At 35.5% G+C, this 18,438-nt stretch overlaps 1 protein-coding gene across 11 annotated transcripts in view; it reads left to right on the top strand.

The window, feature by feature from the left end:
* The window catches only part of PSPC1 (paraspeckle component 1), a 118,058-nt gene that overhangs the window by 26,864 nt on the left and 72,756 nt on the right, over positions 1 to 18,438 (top strand). For all 11 annotated transcript variants that reach the window (XR_016388760.1, XR_016388765.1, XR_016388759.1 and 8 more), the window contains exon 6: positions 5,262 to 5,367. Coding sequence is in view for 1 of the 11 variants with exons in the window: in XM_022574440.2 (XP_022430148.1) it covers positions 5,262 to 5,367 (106 nt within the window). In the remaining 10 variants the exon portion in view is untranslated. The remainder of the gene's footprint in view (positions 1 to 5,261; positions 5,368 to 18,438) is intronic.

Raw genomic sequence — 18,438 nt, forward strand, 5'->3', positions numbered from 1 at the left:
AAGAAAGAAGGGAGAAAGGCTAAAATTAAAACGACTCCTGTGATGTTTAATGGGGATTCTGAGTATCAGTATGAACTGAGTGGCATTTAATCTAGACAGATACAGAAATATAGACATGTATATATACATCGGTTCATATATATATACATATTTCCTAGCCCTGTCCATCTAGAAGCAGTGATGCCTCAGGAACAATGAGCTCATCTAATGCCCAGATTTTTGTTTCTGAGCACCATTCTCCAATAAAGGGAACCAGGGGTTTTTGGAGAAGTGGTTGATTCCAGGATTGAAAAGTCCAAGATGAGCCTGACAAATCTTGTGTCAGAGAGAAGCAAAGTACTTGAACAATGCTAGGGCATGTTGAGAGAACACAGGAGCCAAACTGAAGGTGCTCCTAAGGGCCAAAGTTGGAACAATTTCAACAACAAAATAAAAAATGATAGTATTAGACTTCACACTGTTGAATAAAGTAAATATCCGTGAGTTTGTGCTGATAGAAGTTATTTTAATGAGTAAGTAAATAAATGGGGAGAATGGACAACTCTTCCTTAGTTGTTAGAAGTAGAATTCCAAATAATAAATGTGAAATGAGTCTGAGAGAAAAATTACCAATGGGTGAATACTGCAGTAATACCTTGGAGATACTGTGGGTTTGGTTCCAGACCAGCACAATATATTGCAATAAAGTGAATTTTTTTGTTTCGCAGTGCATATAAAAGTTACCTTTATACTATACTGTAGTGTTTTAAGTGTGCAATAGCATGATGTCTTAAAAAACAATGTGTGTACCTTAATTAAAAATACTTTCTTGCTAAAAAATGCTAACCATCTGACAACACAGGGTTGGCACAAAACTTCAGTGTGCAAAAGCAATATGCAATTTTTGGGAAGGGCAATAAAATGAGGCACGCCTGTAGTTGTTTCATTCAAGATTTCCCAGTAGGTGCTAAGGTTTTGCGCAAAACTTGGGATACAGGATTTGTGGAGTCTCAAATTTGTATGAGGTACAAATGGAAACATAGTAAATTTGAAGTGGAGAAACCCAGCAGATACCACCATTACCAAGTGTTTAGGTTCGTATCACCCTTAATAAGACACGGACACCAGGCACCCCTTGATATGATGCACCCAGAAGTGTACATTGTCATTTCTTTGGTTTTCTTGCCAAAGCTTCATAACCTTATGCTAGTCGTGAGAAAACTTAAGACAAACCTAAATTGAAGGACACTGTACAAAATAATCAGTTCTCTTTAAAAATGTCAAGGTCATGAAAGACCAAGAGACACTGAAGTGTTACAGACTGGAGGAGACTAAAGAGAAATAATAACTAAATGCAATGTGAGATTCTGGATAGGGTCCTGGAACAGAAGAAGGACATAGTGGGGAAACTGGTGAAATTTGAGTAAGACCTAGAGTTGAACTGTAGCAATGTACCAGTGTGAATTCCTGGTTTTCATAATTGTACTATAGTTATGGAAGATGTTAATATTAGGGGATGCTGCATGAGGGAGATATAGGAACTCTACTATTTCTGCAACTTTTCTGTAAGTTTAAAATTAGTTGGAAATAAAAAAATGAAAAAGAGGACTCTAGGTACTGGGAATACAGTGGAAAACAAAAGACACAAGCTCTGCTGGTGTGGCACTTAGGTAATCTGGGAGGGAGGCAGACATTAGTTGGAATATGATCAGATTATTAAAAAGAAAGTGAAGCGCACAAAATAGAACGCAGTACTTACTGGAATTTTTAATAGGTTACTTGTTTAATAATTGAAATACTGGTTGCTTGACGTGATAAGTATTCTATGTACCTGGTAATTTTTCACCGAATGGTCTTCCATTAATCTTATTTAATATTGCAGAGGTATATCAGATTCAATTTGAAATTCAGATAAGTGTGTACTAACAATATAAAGATATGTCAACAATTAGGTGATAATTTGATGCGTAACTTTTATGGTTGGCTGTATTCTAGCAGATACAGCCAGTGATAAATCTGTTAATCTTTACTTGTGCCTGTGGAGTTTGTTTTGAAATTAATTGTAAGAATTGTTTCTTGATTTAAGAAATGTAAATAATGTGTTAAAATTGAGTTATTTTGCAGCATGTATGAAGGAAAGGAAAAAAATAGTGTCTAGGAACTTACTATACTAATAATTGTCAAATATATCCTGCCCTTGCAGCAGAAAGCAGATAAAAATGCAGCAGCCTGCAGAGGTTGGTCTGACTCAGGAGGCTGCCACGTGAGACAGCCAGAGAGTCTGGACACGGCCTTTCTGTTTACCTTAGTTGGGAGACTGAAAAAACTGCTTAAGAAAATATATTTGAAAGAAATTAAATAATTTGGAGTATACAAAATTTTCTGGTTTTCATTTCGATGCTACAAATAAGTTAGGTTTTCGTGGGTCACTTCTTCAGAGGCTGTGACAGTGAAGGCGGACAGGGCTTAGATGGGCTGGTTCAGGCTGTAACTGGCCCACTTAGTACTTGTTCATTTGTTCTCGTCTTTCCTTGCCTTACTCCTTCCTACTCACTCATCTACCCATCCATCCATTCTTTCCCTTTTTATGTCATTTGACAAAGTATAAAGATCATCAGATGGACTGAGGCCTTTGGTGGGTGTGGAGGCCATAGTGCTGGACTGGAACAAAGAGCAGGACATTTTTATATCAGTCGTATCATAGCTTAGTGCCTAAAGCCTCTCAGGTTTCAAAGTCCTATTAAAATATGAGACAAATAGTGGGCTTCCAATTAAAATAAATTGTAAAATAGAGGTTTTGTCAGTTTCCAATTAAGTATAACATGAAGGATGTTAAAATTCATCATGCTTCTTATTAGTTACATTTGTGAATATAACCTAGGAAATTATCCTTGATCCAAAGAGACATTAAATATAAAGATAATTGTTAAAGCATCTTGTGGAAGGAAAAAAATTAAAAGCAAACGTATGTACAGTAGGGAATGTTCCTATATGTTGCCTGTAAATTTATATTATGGAAATGTCAGTGTGGTGTAATCACAAAATAAAGTAGAAACTCTGGAATCTATAGGCAATGGAATGGAAGGAAAAAAATAGCAAATGTTTAAAGTGATTTTATACCTTTTTACCATATTTTTTCTCCAGATATAAATGTAGTCTCACATTTTATCAGAAAAAAATTGCTCTAACAATGGGGAGAAGTACATTATAAATTTTGTTTAAAATATCTTTTAAATTAAAAATGTTATGGCAATACATGTTTAAAAAAACTCACACGATACGTATATGTACAAAAGAAAAAGGGCAATGCTCTTGTCTCCCCAGATTATCCCCAGTGTGATAGAAACTCTCATACTCTCTTCTCTGCTCCTACAAATGGTTTTTAGATGCAGCAATAGGAATACTATTGTTTTGCTTGCCTTTTTTCTGACACTGTACCTTAGACATTGTTTCATGTCAGTAAATGCAAATCTGCCTCTTTGTAATGGTTGTATTGTATTCCTTGTCCCTCATTTGTAATTGAATGTCTTCAACCTTTTGCCTTTAATTAATGTACAGTCTTGTATCTGTGTGTATACATTCTTGCACACATGTATAGATATTTCTGTTTAGTTTACTGGAAATGGATTTGCACACATAAAATTGTTTGCTACACGTTGGTCCTCAACAAAGTCATTGTTGCAATCTTGAAGACCAAAAAGCTTTGAGTATCATTTAGTGGCAGGATCTGACATGAGCCTGTATGAGGCAAAATCTGACCTGTTTTACGTTGTGGTCGTGCCAAACCTTTGTTATATTCGTAGAATGTGAATGTTCATCTTACTACAGAAGTATTAATGGTGTTGATTATTGGGTACTGCTGGGGTATCATAATAGATCCTACTGGGGATATCATAATAGTATATTAAACCCTTTTTAAAGTCTGAAAAACACATGTGGCCTTAGAGTTTTTGAATAAGAGAATTTTTCCTGTCACTATGTACATTTTCAGCAGTGTATGAACATGAAAGTATTTTCTTAACCATAAAATTTATGAGTGTGTTAATGTACTAGAAATGGATTAACCGGTTTATTGGAATATTCTGTGTCCTTGAATAGAGATCTATACTGGGGACGTAGATATCTCAAAATCTAGAGTTTGCTTGAAATACCTTAGGAACATTGTCTTGTTACTTGCACATGGTCTGATATGAAGTCCTAACAACCTGTTTTCTTGCTGGCTGTGGGTGAAACCGCCATTTCTTTTAGTTCAGGTACTGTGTTTGGTGTACAAAACAACAACGAAGTATCTATACTTGTGTAAAAGAGTGCTTATAAGAGTAGCCTGGAAAATGAGACCTACTGAGGGGGCATCAGCATTATATAGTCTTTGCTATTTAAATTACTTTTTTGTTTTTGAGTGCAGAGCATGTATATTTGAGTTTGCATTGATTTAAATGTCAGTATAATGTCAGACTATTAGTTTAATATTATTTTGTAGGTTTTTCCCTCTTAATCATATTGTAACTAATTATGATTTAATAGTAATCCTGCACATACATATCTTTTTTGTTTGTCTTGTAGTTGTTGTTCCATGCTTGATATCTCTGGGGCAGAGGTTGGCATACTTTTCCTGGGAAAGGGCTACATGGTAAATATTTTAGGCTTTTCATGTCATATGGTCTGTGTATCAGCTATTCAGCACTGCTCTAGCCCAAAGGTAGCCACAGACAGTGAGGGAATGATTGTCCCATAAAACTTAATTTGTGAAAACAGGTGGTAATCAGACACCTGCTCCAGGTGCATACTTTCCTCAGTGCATTAATGAAGTGGGGGAGAGAATGTTTGTTAAGGCTTCCTTTTGCACGTAGTAGGATTTTTGTCTAGGCAATGTGGTCCTTTGCAGTGGCTTGTATTGGAATAGGTTCTGAGTGTCTCTAAGAACTAACTCTGCTGTGCCAGTGATTGTGAATCCCAGGCTTTCTCTTGTGCAGTAATAGAGTACTGGCTTGAGCTTTTGGTTCTGGATTTTTTGACTGTAAGCATATAATTATCCTAGTTATATGCTGTTATTTTACTTTTTTGATTTACCCTAGATAAATTATTTTATTGGTTTGTTTGATTTAGTAATGGTTTAGAGCAAAATAAAAGGAAGGTAAATCTGGTAAGCCACTCGTTATCACAGATTAGGCATAAAGTATAAATAAATGATATACATAAATGATTTTGTTTTACCTGAAATAAAATACCGTATTATGGCTTATATGTCAACCACCCTGAGTTTTTATTTAAAAATCTCTCAGGCATGAAGAAGAGCACCGTCGTCGTGAAGAGGAAATGATCCGACACAGAGAACAGGAGGAGCTGAGGCGACAGCAGGAGGGCTTTAAGCCAAACTATATGGAAAATGTAAGTAAAATACTGGTTAACTAAAATGATTTTACATTGTCAGGTGGATGATATATGTTTAGAATTCTTTAGATTCTGCTTTATATAGTAATATATTTTCTTATCTTTCTGAATTTGTCATGTTTATGTTAAACTAACGAATTTCTTAACCTCTTACAGGTAATAAATTAAAATTAGTTTCTGAAGATAATCATGCTTTAGGAAATGAATATTAAATTTTTCTCCATTTTACTTTATCTTTTTTTAATTCCTACTAAACTAGGAATCTTGATAAATTCATCATCTCCACTTGACTGATTTTCACCGTTAATTGATATTAAAAATTCTTTAGTTTGGTAGACATATAGAAAAGTAGAAGTAGTATGTGCTCATCACTCAGCCATAACAGTTATCAATACTTAGCAGATCTTTTTCATCTTTAAGTATACCCACTTTCCCTAATTTTTTTTATATGAAATCCCTGACTTCATATGATTTCATTCGTATTTCAGTATGTATCTCTAAAAGATAAGGACTCTCAAAAAATGTCTCTATCATATCTTAAAAATTGCCAGTTATTTAATATTAACTACTAAAAGCTCCAGTTCGCCCAAGTCTTACTTTTTTTTTTTTTTTAAAGTAGTTGTTTTCTTCAGATCGGTTGGTAAATCCAGTCATTTTAGTCTATAGGTTTTCTCTCCCTCTTTTTTTCCTTTTTTTTTTTTAAAGAAACAGCTCCTCGTATGGAGTATCTCACGTCCTGGATTTTGTTGACTGTATCCTTGCAGTGATGTTCAGCAAGTTTGTTTATGCCCGAATTTCTTGTAAACTGGAGTTAGTTCCAAAGACATTATCTGACTCAGGGTTTTGTTTTGGGGGGGCAAAATGGTGGGGCAAAAAAGGATACTTCAAGTAGGTTATAACCCACAGGGTCTTAATAATTAACAGAGTCTCATTGTTCACCTTAGATGAATGAATGCCAGCTTAACAACTCACTCTAAAAAATACTTACCAGTATTTTTTTCCTCTAGCTGTTCAAAAGCCATGATTCTTTAGAAAGTAAGTTTCTGAGGCTAAATGTATTAATTCCAATCATTGGTGTCTTTTTTCTGACTGTCTCTGTCCCTGTTCTTTTGTCCCTGGAAAATTAAAAAAATACTTAAATTAAAATGAATACAGACAGCAAAATAAATCCTAAGTAGAATAGCAACAAGAACTTTTTATCTTACCTTCCATCAAGTAAATATCCTTTGAATGAAAATTATATGGCATTTAAATTCAGTTAGAAATTTTTTTATTATTTATAAGTCACACTAAAAGTTTAAATTAATAGATTTATAAATCCCATTAGAAAATTAGTTGAGTACATTTTGAATTTTCTTTTTGAATAATTTCTAGCATTATTGCAGTTCTCTTTTCCTCTTGGATACATAGCACTTGCATAGTGACGTATTTAAATGGTGGTCTTTCATAGTTACATTTGAACATAAATCTGTTGGATTTATCAATGTGAGGATATTTTATGATGTTATAAAAGAATGTGGAATTAAAAAAAATTTCATGCGCATATATTTTGAAAACTAGCGTTTTTATTTTAAAATACAGTCAAGATGTAAACCACATGTGATATATTTCTTAGGGAAATTTTATTTCATTCCATTGAGGATTAGGAAATTCTTCCCAGTTCTTTTATGTACCTCAACGTATCTTTTTTTAAACTGCCTGCTTATAGTAAAGTTGGTGGAATTAGCTTTCTTAATATTCCTCTGGCATACACTTTATATTCTTGGAGCAAATGTGTAGCTATGTGTAATGATGTAAATCATTTAGGGACCAGAAGGAAATGATTAAATAAAATATTCTGTTAAACTTAAGTTGGCTACATCATAAGCTTGATTGCAAACTCTTCATTCTTTGAAATTTCAGTTTTAAAAAAACTTACACCAGTGTTTTTTAATATGTTCAGTGGTATTTAATATAGGTATAATTAATAAAGGACAACAGATAGTTTCGACTTTACTTTTCTATTGAAAAACTATTTAGAAATGTTGCTACAGTTTAAAATTGAAATACTGCAAATTCTTAAAAACATTCGAATGTTTCAAAATCATTTTAGTGGTGGGTAAAATTTTATAGATAGCCAAGGAACTTTGAGAATAAACAAATTAGATATTTAAAAATATGACAGATTTATTGGCATTTCAAAAATAGATTATTTATTGTTTCATAAATATGCTCTTAGAAAATTTAGATGATCAAATATTTTAATATTAAGATATTTTTAAGTAGTTACTTAAAGTATGTGTTGCATATTTGAAGCATCATAAGATTAATTTGGCTGGAGCAGAGGTCTGCAAACTGTAGCCTGGAACCTCCACCCATTTTCATACCACCCTACCACAGAGCCGAGGATGGTGTTTACATTTTTAAAGGGTTGATGGACAAGAAAAAAAAAAAAAAAAAAGACTACTAAACAGAGTATTTTTGACCCACAAAACCTAAAATACTCCTTGGCCCTTTATAGAAAAAGTTTGCTGAATCCTGGGCTGGAGTGTTGGTGACTTTTTTTTAAAATTAATACTCATGTTAGGCCACAAAGTTACTATGTTCTTAATTTTCTGGAAAGGAATCATAGTATGTAGTAATGGAATTAAATATCTAGGGGAAAATATAGTCTTCTATTTTTAGATATTTTTGAGATTAGAAATTATGAATAGACACAGGTTTTTCATCATTTTGGTATCAGTTTTATTTGGTTCCTAGCTCCATAATGCTTATTAATATAAACTAATCAAGCACTAAAGAAATATTAACAAAAGCTCTATACTAGTCTTGACTGGTTTGTGTTAATAGAAGAAACATTGAGGCCATTGTTGCATTAGTTATTCTTCATTTTTACTTTGAAAACTGTCTTTGGGAAAAATTGTTAAACAATTTTAATGTTTGTTTTTGTTTTTAAAAGCTTTGAAATTAGGCCCTCTTATGTGCTTCTCTTTTCTCACTGTTCAGTATAAAGGGAGGAATCAAATGGTAAGTGTTCAGCTTGCCTGGGTAATAAAAGTCATGCAGGTTTACTTGGTTCGTTTTAAGATGCCACCTCACATTTCTTTCTAATATTCCTTTTAGTATTCCAGCACAACTAATAGTATGGGCTTTTAAGTATAAAATAAATACTTACTTTGTCTTGAATAATATATTTATTTTTTAATGTAACAAAAGACACATCTGGACTTCCCTGGTGGTCCAGTGGTTAAGACTCCTCACTCCCAATGCAAGGGGCACGGGTTTGAACCGTGGTCGGGTGACTAAGATCCCACATGCTGCATAACGCGGCTCCCGCCCTTACCAAAAGAAAAGATGCGTCATGTCTGGTCATGGTTTTTGGGGGTTTTTTTTTGTTGTTTTTTTTTTGTTTTTTGGTTAGCTTTCAAATTTATCATAATATTATGACATACATGTGAATATCTATCTATCTATATATATTTTTTGCGGTACGCGGGCCTCTCACTGCTGTGGCCTCTCCCGTTGCGGAGCGCAGGCTCAGCGGCCATGGCTCACGGGCCCAGCTGCCCTGCGGCATGTGGGATCTTCCCAGACCGGGGCACAAACCCGTGTCCCCTGCATCGGCAGGTGGACGGACTCTCAACCACTGTGCCACCCGGGAAGCCCCGTGTGAATATATTTTTAAGAGTTTCAAGGATATGCCGGCTCTTCATCAGTTAGAAGCTGTCATTTTAATTTCATACCTTATTCCTCCTAAGAGGAAGTCATGCTCTTTGGTAATAGATCTGGTAATTATAGATTAAACATGTTAGTTTTCACTCCTGTAGCATAACACATTTTTGACTCCCATAACAATGTATATATTTTTATTCTGTGCCTTAATTGCATTTAGGTTTATCTTTACCATAGTGTATTTGAACCATTTTCTAGATAGTATTTACTAGGTAGAAATTTTCTACTTATCGCAGTTTTACAGCTTTTGAACACATCACAGAGGTTATTCTGTTACAGTAAGAATTTGTGAGACTGTTTATGGTTGTCTTGTGACTTTTTACTATTAGGTTGTTTCACTTACTGTAGATTCAGTAGTTTAAACATTTAAGTACTGCTGTGTGTTAGTCTTCATTTGTGGATGCAGTTTGGTTTGGAGTAAAGGGGAGATTTTAGTTAGAATATTTTTAAAATGCAGTTTCCTGGAGTAAACTTTGTTTTCTTGGAAAAATGAGTAAGTCATAAAATGTCTAAATGTCATTCTGGCTTTAGTAGTTTCATCATGTAGTTATAAAAATACTTTGATTAGGAAAATTGGGGCAGTGCTTAGATTGGATGCTACTTTGTTTTAAAACTTAAGAAGTTTCTTTATCTGGCATGGTAAATATTAATGTTTGGTTTTTAGTGAAGAAGAGAATAGCCCTTCGTATCTGTTTTAAGATATATACATGAATTGATATGGAATAACTTTTATTCCTGTTTGAGTAGGTGACACTGGCCCTCGAGGAATGAACACGTGCATAAAGACCCGAATGTGTATTATATACCAAGGCAGTAATTTGACCCATGTCAAATCCTTAGAGGTATTCCTTTGTAGCTCCTGGAATTATTGAGCAGAGAGGCCACAGCAGATGTAGCCTGGCTAAGAGGGTAACACCTCTTCCACGGTAGTGTTTCAAGTTGTGCATCATAAGCACTCAGGGAGCTTTCAAAAAATGTGGGTTCTCAGGTCTCCGTCCTACTTAATTGATTCATTTGTGATCCCAGTAGATTCTGATGGGTTGTCCATTGGCAGTTTCGACTAAATACTGTAGTTTTCAATCTTTGCAGCACATCTGTGGAACGTAAAAAAGAAAAATGCCTGAGATCTAATCCAGTGGGTCTGGGTTGGAGCCATGGGATCTGCATATTAAAAAGCCCTTCAGCTTGCTTATTTTCCTTGGCAAAGATCGAAAACCACTGCCATATGTTGCAGTGAGACATATGTTGAGACGAGAATAGTAGTAGCAGTTGAATTTTTTATGGGGCCTGGGGAGTTTCAAGGGAGAGCTCAGGGTCATTGGACAAGGCAGACACAATTCATACAGTTAACAGTATAAATGGCACAACATTCTCTGTGAATCGCGCTCTGTGGGATTTTGGTGTGGCAACTTTTAGTTGGGCTTTCATCCTATATATGGAAGGGAGTATTATCTCAAATGATACATTAATTTTTAGTTTTTAAAATATTTCATCTGGACTGGAGGTCTACAGACTAGGGTAAGCCAGGCCAAATCTGAACACTGCCTATTTTTTTCTGAACAGTTTTTTTGGAACACAGCTGTATTTATGTTTTGTTTATGGCTGCTTTGCCCCAAAATGGCAGCGTTGACTAGTGGTGACATAACTCTGAGGCTGTGTCAAGACTGTATGGCCAGCAGAGCCTGGAATACTATCTGGCCCTTTCCCCAAAAAGTTTGCCGACCTCTGTTCTCAGGCCAGCCTGAGAGCTGGGGGGGAAATCTATAAAAAGTGGCTCATGTTAACCAAACTCATAAAGAGTTTGTGACTTAAAATGTAATTATATTAACTTACGTGTTCTTTTTCAGTGTTTTTAGAAGGTTTATTGAGCAGAGTGCCTCATATCCTAGAACCTTGGTTCTTGGTTCTGAAGAATCCAAATTAGTATTCAGAAGGTTCATTAGTAGTCATGGTTATAAATGAGCAGCATGGTTATAAATCAGCAGAAGTTATGGGAAGAGCTGCCACATTGGGCCTGTTGTTTAATTTTATGCCAGTCCCTTCCTGCTTCTTGAGTGGGTATTGTTTCTCTTATCATCATTCCTTGATTTAATTATAACCTAACCCTTCCCCCCATGTTCGCTGTACAAAACTCAGGGCAGAAACTCTAGCCAGTAACGAACTTTCATTAATAGGTGCTGGCAGAGCCAACTGATCCCAGGTGTCACTTACTAATGAGGAGGTACAAATACGTTTTCTGAAATAGTTTGTGAATTTTTGAGAGTAGCTGCCATTTTGTGGTTTTAACATGGCCATCACTTCTCTTTTTCAGTAGAGTATTTAGCTTTAACAAGCAATTTGGTTGTATTGAAGTAGAATGCGTTATTTTGGAAGGCTAAATATCTGACACATTTGAACAAAGGACATATTTCACAGGGGGTTTTTATAGCCTCTTCATCATCCTATGGAAATAACTGAAGAATTATTTGCTGTAGTGTTTGGAGTCAGATTTAGGTGTGGGAAGGTTGTTACCTATCGCTGGTATAATGGCAGCCTGCTTCTGATGGTTTGGACATGATGGTAAAAATCAGAATGGATAATAACAGTTATACTGCAGTGGCCTCGCATAGAATGCTCTAGTTGTGCCCAATTTTTTGTTATTAATATGTTTTATTTATTTACTAAAATAATTTGGTTTCCTACAATGAGCGAAGAACTTTTCTGAATATTTAAGGATGGTACATAATTGGAACTTAGACTTTTATCATCAAATGAAAACAAAGATACATGTTTATAATGTTAACATATACTCTAGGAAGTGATCCTTAGGATTTTGATGATTTGGGGCATTTGTGTTGAAGATATAATATCAATTTTAACCAGCTGTTGAAATCTTTTATCACTTCTCAAAAGGATTATTTAATAATTTTAATAATATCTAATTATTTGTAAGGAATAATATCTAATTAATATTTGTAAGGAATACAAATATTTTTTGCATTATTATTATTTAATATTATACAAATATTTGTAAGGAATAATATCTAATAATATCTAATTATTTGTAAGGAAAACTTTAAAATTTTCTTTTTTAACATCTTTATTGGAGTATAATTGCTTTGCAATGGTGTGTTAGTTTCTGCTTTATAACAAAGTGAATCAGCTATACATATACATATATCCCCATATCTCCTCCCTCTTGCGTCTCCCTCCACCCTCCCTATCCCACCCCTCTAGGTGGTCACAGAGCACCGAGCTGATCTCCCTGTGCTATGCAGCTGTTTCCCACTAGCTATTTCACATTTGGTAGTGCATATATGTCCATGCCAATCTCTCACTTTGTCCTGGCTTACCCTTCCCCCTCTCTGTGTCCTCAAGTCCATTCTCTATGTCTGCATCTTTATTCCTGTCCTGCCTGTAGGCTCTTCAGAACCATTTTCTTTTTTCTTTTTTAGATTCCATATATATGTGTCAGCATATGGTATTTATTTTTCTCTTTCTGACTTACTTCACTCTGTATGACAGACTCTAGGTCCATCCACCTCACTACAAATAACTCAATTTCGTTTCTTTTTATGGCTGAGTAATATTCCATTGTATATATGTGCCACATTTTCTTTATCCATTCATCTGTCGATGGACACTTATGTTGCTTCCATGTCCTGGCTATTGTAAATAGAGCTGCAATGAACATTGTGGTACATGACTCTTTTTGAATTATGGTTTTTCTCAGGTTATATGCCCAGTAGTGGGATGGCTGGGTCGTATGGTAGTTCTATTTTTAGTTTTTTAAGGAACCTCCATACTGTTCTCCATAGTGGCTGTATCAATTTACATTCCCACCAACAGTGCAAGAGTGTTCCCTTTTCTCCACACCCTCTCCAGCATTTATTGTCTGTAGATTTTTTGATGGTGGCCATTCTGACTCGTGTGAGATGATAACTCATTGTAATTTTGATTTGTATTTCTCTAATGATTAGTGATGTTGAGCATCCTTTCATGTGTTTGTTGGCAATCTGTGTATCTTCTTTGGAGGGATGTCTATTTAGGTCTTCTGCCCATTTTTGGATTGGGTTGTTTGTTTTTTTGATATTGAGCTGCATGAGCTGCTTGTATATTTTGAAGATTAATCCTTTGTCAGTTGCTTCGTTTGCAAATATTTTCTCCCATTCTGAGGGTTGTCTTTTTGTGTTGTTTCTGGTTTCCTTTGCTGTGCAAAGCTTTTAAGTTTCATTAGGTCCCACTTGTTTATTTTTGTTTTTATTTCCATTTCTCTAGGAGGTGGGTCAAAAAAGATCTTGCTGTGATTTATGTCATAGAATGTTCTGCCTATGTTTTCCTCTAAGAGTTTTATAGTGTCTGGCCTTACATTTAGGTGTTTAGTGCATTTTGAGTTTATTTTTGTGTATGGTGTTAGGGAGTGTTCTAAGTTTCATTCTTTTACATGTAGCTGTCCAGTTTTCCCAGCACCACTTATTGAAGAGGCTCTCTTTTTTTCCATCGTATATCCTTGCCTCCTTTATCAAAGATAAGGTGATCATATGTGCGTGGGTTTCTCTCTGGTTTTTCTGTCCTGTTCTGTTGATCTATATTTCTGTTTTTGTGCCACTACCATACTGTCTTGATTACTGTAGCCTTGTAGTATAGCCTGAAGTTTGGGAGCCTCATTCCTCCAGCTCCATTTTTCTTTCACAAGATTGCTTTGGCTCTTTGGGGTCTTTTGTGTTTCCATACAAATTGTGAAAAATTTTATTCTAGTTCTGTGAAAAATGCCATTGGTAGTTTGATAGGGATTGCATTGAATCCGTAGGTTGCTTTGGGTAATATAGTCATTTTCACAGTGTTGATTCTTCCAATCCAAGAACATGGTATATTTCTCCATTTGTTTATGTCATCTTTAATTTCTTTCATCAGTGTGTTATAGTTTTCTGCATACAGGTCTTTTGTCTCCTTAGGTAGGTTTATTCCTAGGTATTTTATTCTTTTTGTTGCAGTGGTAAATGGGAGCGTTTCCTTAATTTCTCTTTCAGATTTTTCATCATTAGTGTATAGGAATGGAAGAGATTTCTGTGCATTAATTTTGTATCCTGCTACTTTACCAGATTCATTGATTAGCTCTAGTAGTTTTCTGGTAGCATAAAATTTTCATCCAAACTCGGACAAGTGAATATGAGTACTATGTAAAGTTACTTTTTTTTTTTTTTTTTTTTTAACAGCAGGCATAAAATAAGCTGTCTCAGGCAAACCAGGATGTGTGTGTGGTCCCCCTAATCATATGTTACGCTTATAAGTAGCATATTCCCCCTCTGTTTTATCATTCACGTTTAGAAGTCTTTTGAATGAATCCAGATTGAAATGGTTACCATGTCCTTTGTATTCTTTAACCACTTCATCAGAGGACACTTTGTTGGACTTAATTATTTCTATTTCATATTAGATGACTCTAGTGTCTTCATCGGCCTTACCTCCCATTAGAGTCACAGAGGGGCTTGTATTCCACAAAAATTCCCATATCCCTTTTTCCCTCCTGGGGAGTGTGTATACTCAGCACATACATAACTTTCCCTGACTACTCACCCCAGCTGTGATCCTATATCATTTTTAATGATTCTTTTTTAGTACTTATATTGCCTTCTAAATATTTTCTCACAGTTGTCCAGTATTTGAGCCCTCTTGAGCTTTTTGAGGTCAGGAATCTTGTATTTGTTATATTGTAGTTAACTGAGATGTAAATTGGGAGAGTTAAATAGTTGCTTGATGTCTTCTTTTTCAGATGACAGCGTGCAACTCAATCATACAGTTTTGAGGGTTCTTTATGAGCCACTAAACCTCAGTATTTTTATTTAATACTAACATTTCAGATGTTCAGCATCAGTGGTTTTGAAACATAGGTGGCATTGAAACACACCTATTGATGTATTTCTGTAGAGTTCATAATGGAGTCACATAGTAAAGAGTAAAATTTAAATTTATTTATTTATTTATTTTTGGCTGCATTGGGTCTTCGTTGCTGCACGCGGGCTTTCTCTAGTTGTGGCGAGCGGGGGCTACTCTTCGTTGCGGTGCGTGGTCTTCTCATTGCGGTGGCTTCTCTTGTAGCGGAGTACGGGCTCTAGGCACGCGGGCTTCAGTAGTTGTGGCTCACAGGCTCTAGAGCACAGGCTCAGTAGTTGTGGCCCGTGGGCTTCATTGCTCTGCGGCATGTGGGATCTTCCTGAACTAGGTCTCGAACCTGGGACCCCTGCATTGGCAGGCGGATTCTTAACCACTGCGCCACCAGGGAAGCCCAAGAGTAAATTTTAAACAGTAAAATAACCATTTTTTGTGCTTGGTTTTCAGCACACGTAACTTTTTAGTATGCAGATTCCACTTGACTATCCCTTCAAGATAGTTAGTCTTACACAAAGACTGGAGGTTCCCTTTAGTAGGAAAAATTTGTTCCCTGTTTTTCCTGTGTTCAAAACAGTCCTGAGCTTCATAGAGGATACAGAGGGGAATCAAGCCCAGGGTCACATCTTTTTTTTTTTTTTTTTTTTTTTTCCAGGGTCACATCTTTGAGGATTTTAGAGTATTTTAGGGACCGGGGACCTATGTGGGGTAGGTTAAGAGACACAGCTAAAAAGTTCTGAGAGTTTAGAGAAAATTGTATGCTGGAGAGTGAGTGTGTAGTCTCTGCACTCTTCTGGGGCTCTTTTGGGTACATTTTAAAAACTGATGTGATAGGTTTATTATTCCACTGTGTTGTAGGTGTACCTCTGTCTTTTCATTTGAAATGGTAAGTTCTTCTAATCTTACTTGGTTCAGAATGGTCAGATCTTTTAGGTAACGTTTACGTTTTTAGAGGGGTTGGAGAAGAGGAGAGTCAAGATTGGCGAATACAAGTGAACTAAAGTGAACATGTTTTTGAAATGTCCACTACATGCAATGCAAACAATAGGAATTTTGTTCAGTTATTAAATAGCTTGAAGTAATAACAGAAGGTTCTAGGAAGACATAAAAACTTGTTAGTTCTGCTTTGTGATTTCTTGTTGTAATATTTAGAGCCCCCTACAGGAGTTCTCCTACATGGGGATTATGTAAAAAAAAAATTTTTTTTAGGCCAATCAGTATCCCGTATCTTTTGTACTTCATGTTGAGGGCATGAAGCTCTGTAGTATCACCTGAAATGTCAGAATTTTTCTACCAAAGCGAACTAGATAAATGTGAATATCGATATCCATGTGTAATTATTAACTAACTGCTAGTGGCAGGGAGCAAAAAACTTGGGTTTGTAAGCATGCTCTGCTGATGAAGTGCATTTACTTCTGTTTGAAATTTCAAGTAATTTAAAGTAAATGGGTGAGTTTGCCTCTTTGTCTTATGATATCCTCCACTACACTGTGCACCACGTTTCAAATCCTGTCTTTTCTGGTTATAAATTTGCCACAATTCTCATAATATATATAACGTCTTAATTTGACGTATTATTGCTTTTTCTAAATCCTGCTTTTAAACAATAGAAATGCTTGTATAGTAGTTTATCTTATAATTGTAAATTTTAAATAACTTTTTGAATTGTATTTAGTTATTTAAATATTTTAAATATTACTATATTTTGAATCTGTTGCTTTGAGTTATCTACTTAGAAACAATATATAATTTGTCAGGATTTCAAAGCTTCTGGTAGACTGCTAAGATAACTTGTTTTACGTCTAGTATCATGAATAGAAAAAGACACTCTTCTCTTTTAAATACGTTCTTAATCCTTCATACATTGGAACACATGTGCTTTGTTTGCTTTCTTCTGTTGGTGGGAGTGATTTGGAATTGCTTCTTATGCAGCTTATATTTGCTCTTTAATCTTTCATCCCTTGATCTGGCCAGTCATGATAGTTGTTTTGATTTTGATATGGAAATGTACTGGGTTACAGGTAAAGAAATGCAAACCGGTCACCAGTATTATATGTGCCTTGGTAAGATGTAATTGAAAGTAGTCTGTGTTGTAGTCGGTATTCAGATTGCTGATTTCTTTAAGAGTTTGGGATAAAATAACTAAATTTGAAAAATAATTATATATATTCCTAATTAATTTCAGTTTTTAAAAGCAGCTTTTCAGAGGGAGTTTGCCATGACAATTGAAAAGGATAAACTTGAAAATGTCCCTCAGGTATATAGATTAGAAATAAAATTCTAAGCTCAATATAAATTTGTTTTAAAAATTGATTTGTTTAAAATATTTATTCCCTTCTGTCTCTTGATGCATGCTAGATTATGTGTAGTTATATTTAATTCATCTTCAATTAGAAAGCCATCCTGTGTTTTAAAAAGTGGCAATTAATTTTGCTACATGGTCAGTTGAATTTGACAGTGACCTCAGAACAATCTGTTTACAAAGTTACCTGAACCAGGCTTTAAAAATACACTGTTGGGGGCTTCCCTGGTGGCGCAGTGGTTGAGAGTCCGCCTGCCGATGCAGGGGACGCGGGTTCGTGCCCCGGTCCGGGAAGATCCCACATGCCGCGGAGCAGCTGGGCCCGTGAGCCATGGCCGCTGAGCCTGCGCGTCCGGAGCCTGCGCCCCGCAACGGGAGAGGCCACAACAGTGAGAGGCCCGTGTACCGCAAAAAAAAATAAATAAAAATAAAAATACACTGTTGAGTGAATGTAGTTTAAGAGGTGCATGTGTTTAGCTTAATCAGTACAGTAAACTAAGGATAAAGCCCCCTACTTGTATTTGTGGTTCCTTCTATTTCTGATTCAATATTTAACAAGTAAGAAATGTATATTATTTCATGACTAAAACTTGTGATATAAATTAAGATATAATTTATTCAAAAACATTTTTAAAGTTTTTAAAAAGTAAATTTTTTAGAGTAGTTTTAGGTTCACAGCAAAATTGAGCAGAAGGGACATTTCCCACGCACCCCATTCACCCCACATACGTACAGATGCCCTCACGTCAGACTCCTACCAACATCAGATTCCCACAGCATACAGGGCGCACTTGTGTCTTACACATCCGCATCACCAAAAGTTCATAGTTTACATTCGGTGTTGCACATTCTCTGGGTTTTGACAAATGGAAAATGACACGTACCCACCATTCAGTCTCACACAGAGTAGTTTCACTGCCCTAAAAATTCTCTGTGCTCCACCTATTATTCCTCCCTCCCCATAATTCCTGGCAACCACTGATTCTTTTCCTGTTACCATATTTTTGTCTTTTTCACAATGTCGTATAGTTGGAATCATACGATATGAAGTCTTTTCATATTGGCTTTTTAGTAATATGCATTTAAGTAAGGTCCCTCCTCTGTGTTTTTTCATGGCTTGATAACTCATTTCTTTTTAACATTGAATAATCCATTATCTGGATGTACCACAGTTTGTTTATCCATTC

This window comes from Delphinapterus leucas, chromosome 18 (genome assembly GCF_059928025.1).
Source record: "Delphinapterus leucas isolate spDelLeu-1000000601 "Yukka" chromosome 18, BTC_Dleu_Yukka2, whole genome shotgun sequence".
Taxonomy (NCBI): Eukaryota; Metazoa; Chordata; class Mammalia; order Artiodactyla; family Monodontidae; genus Delphinapterus; species Delphinapterus leucas.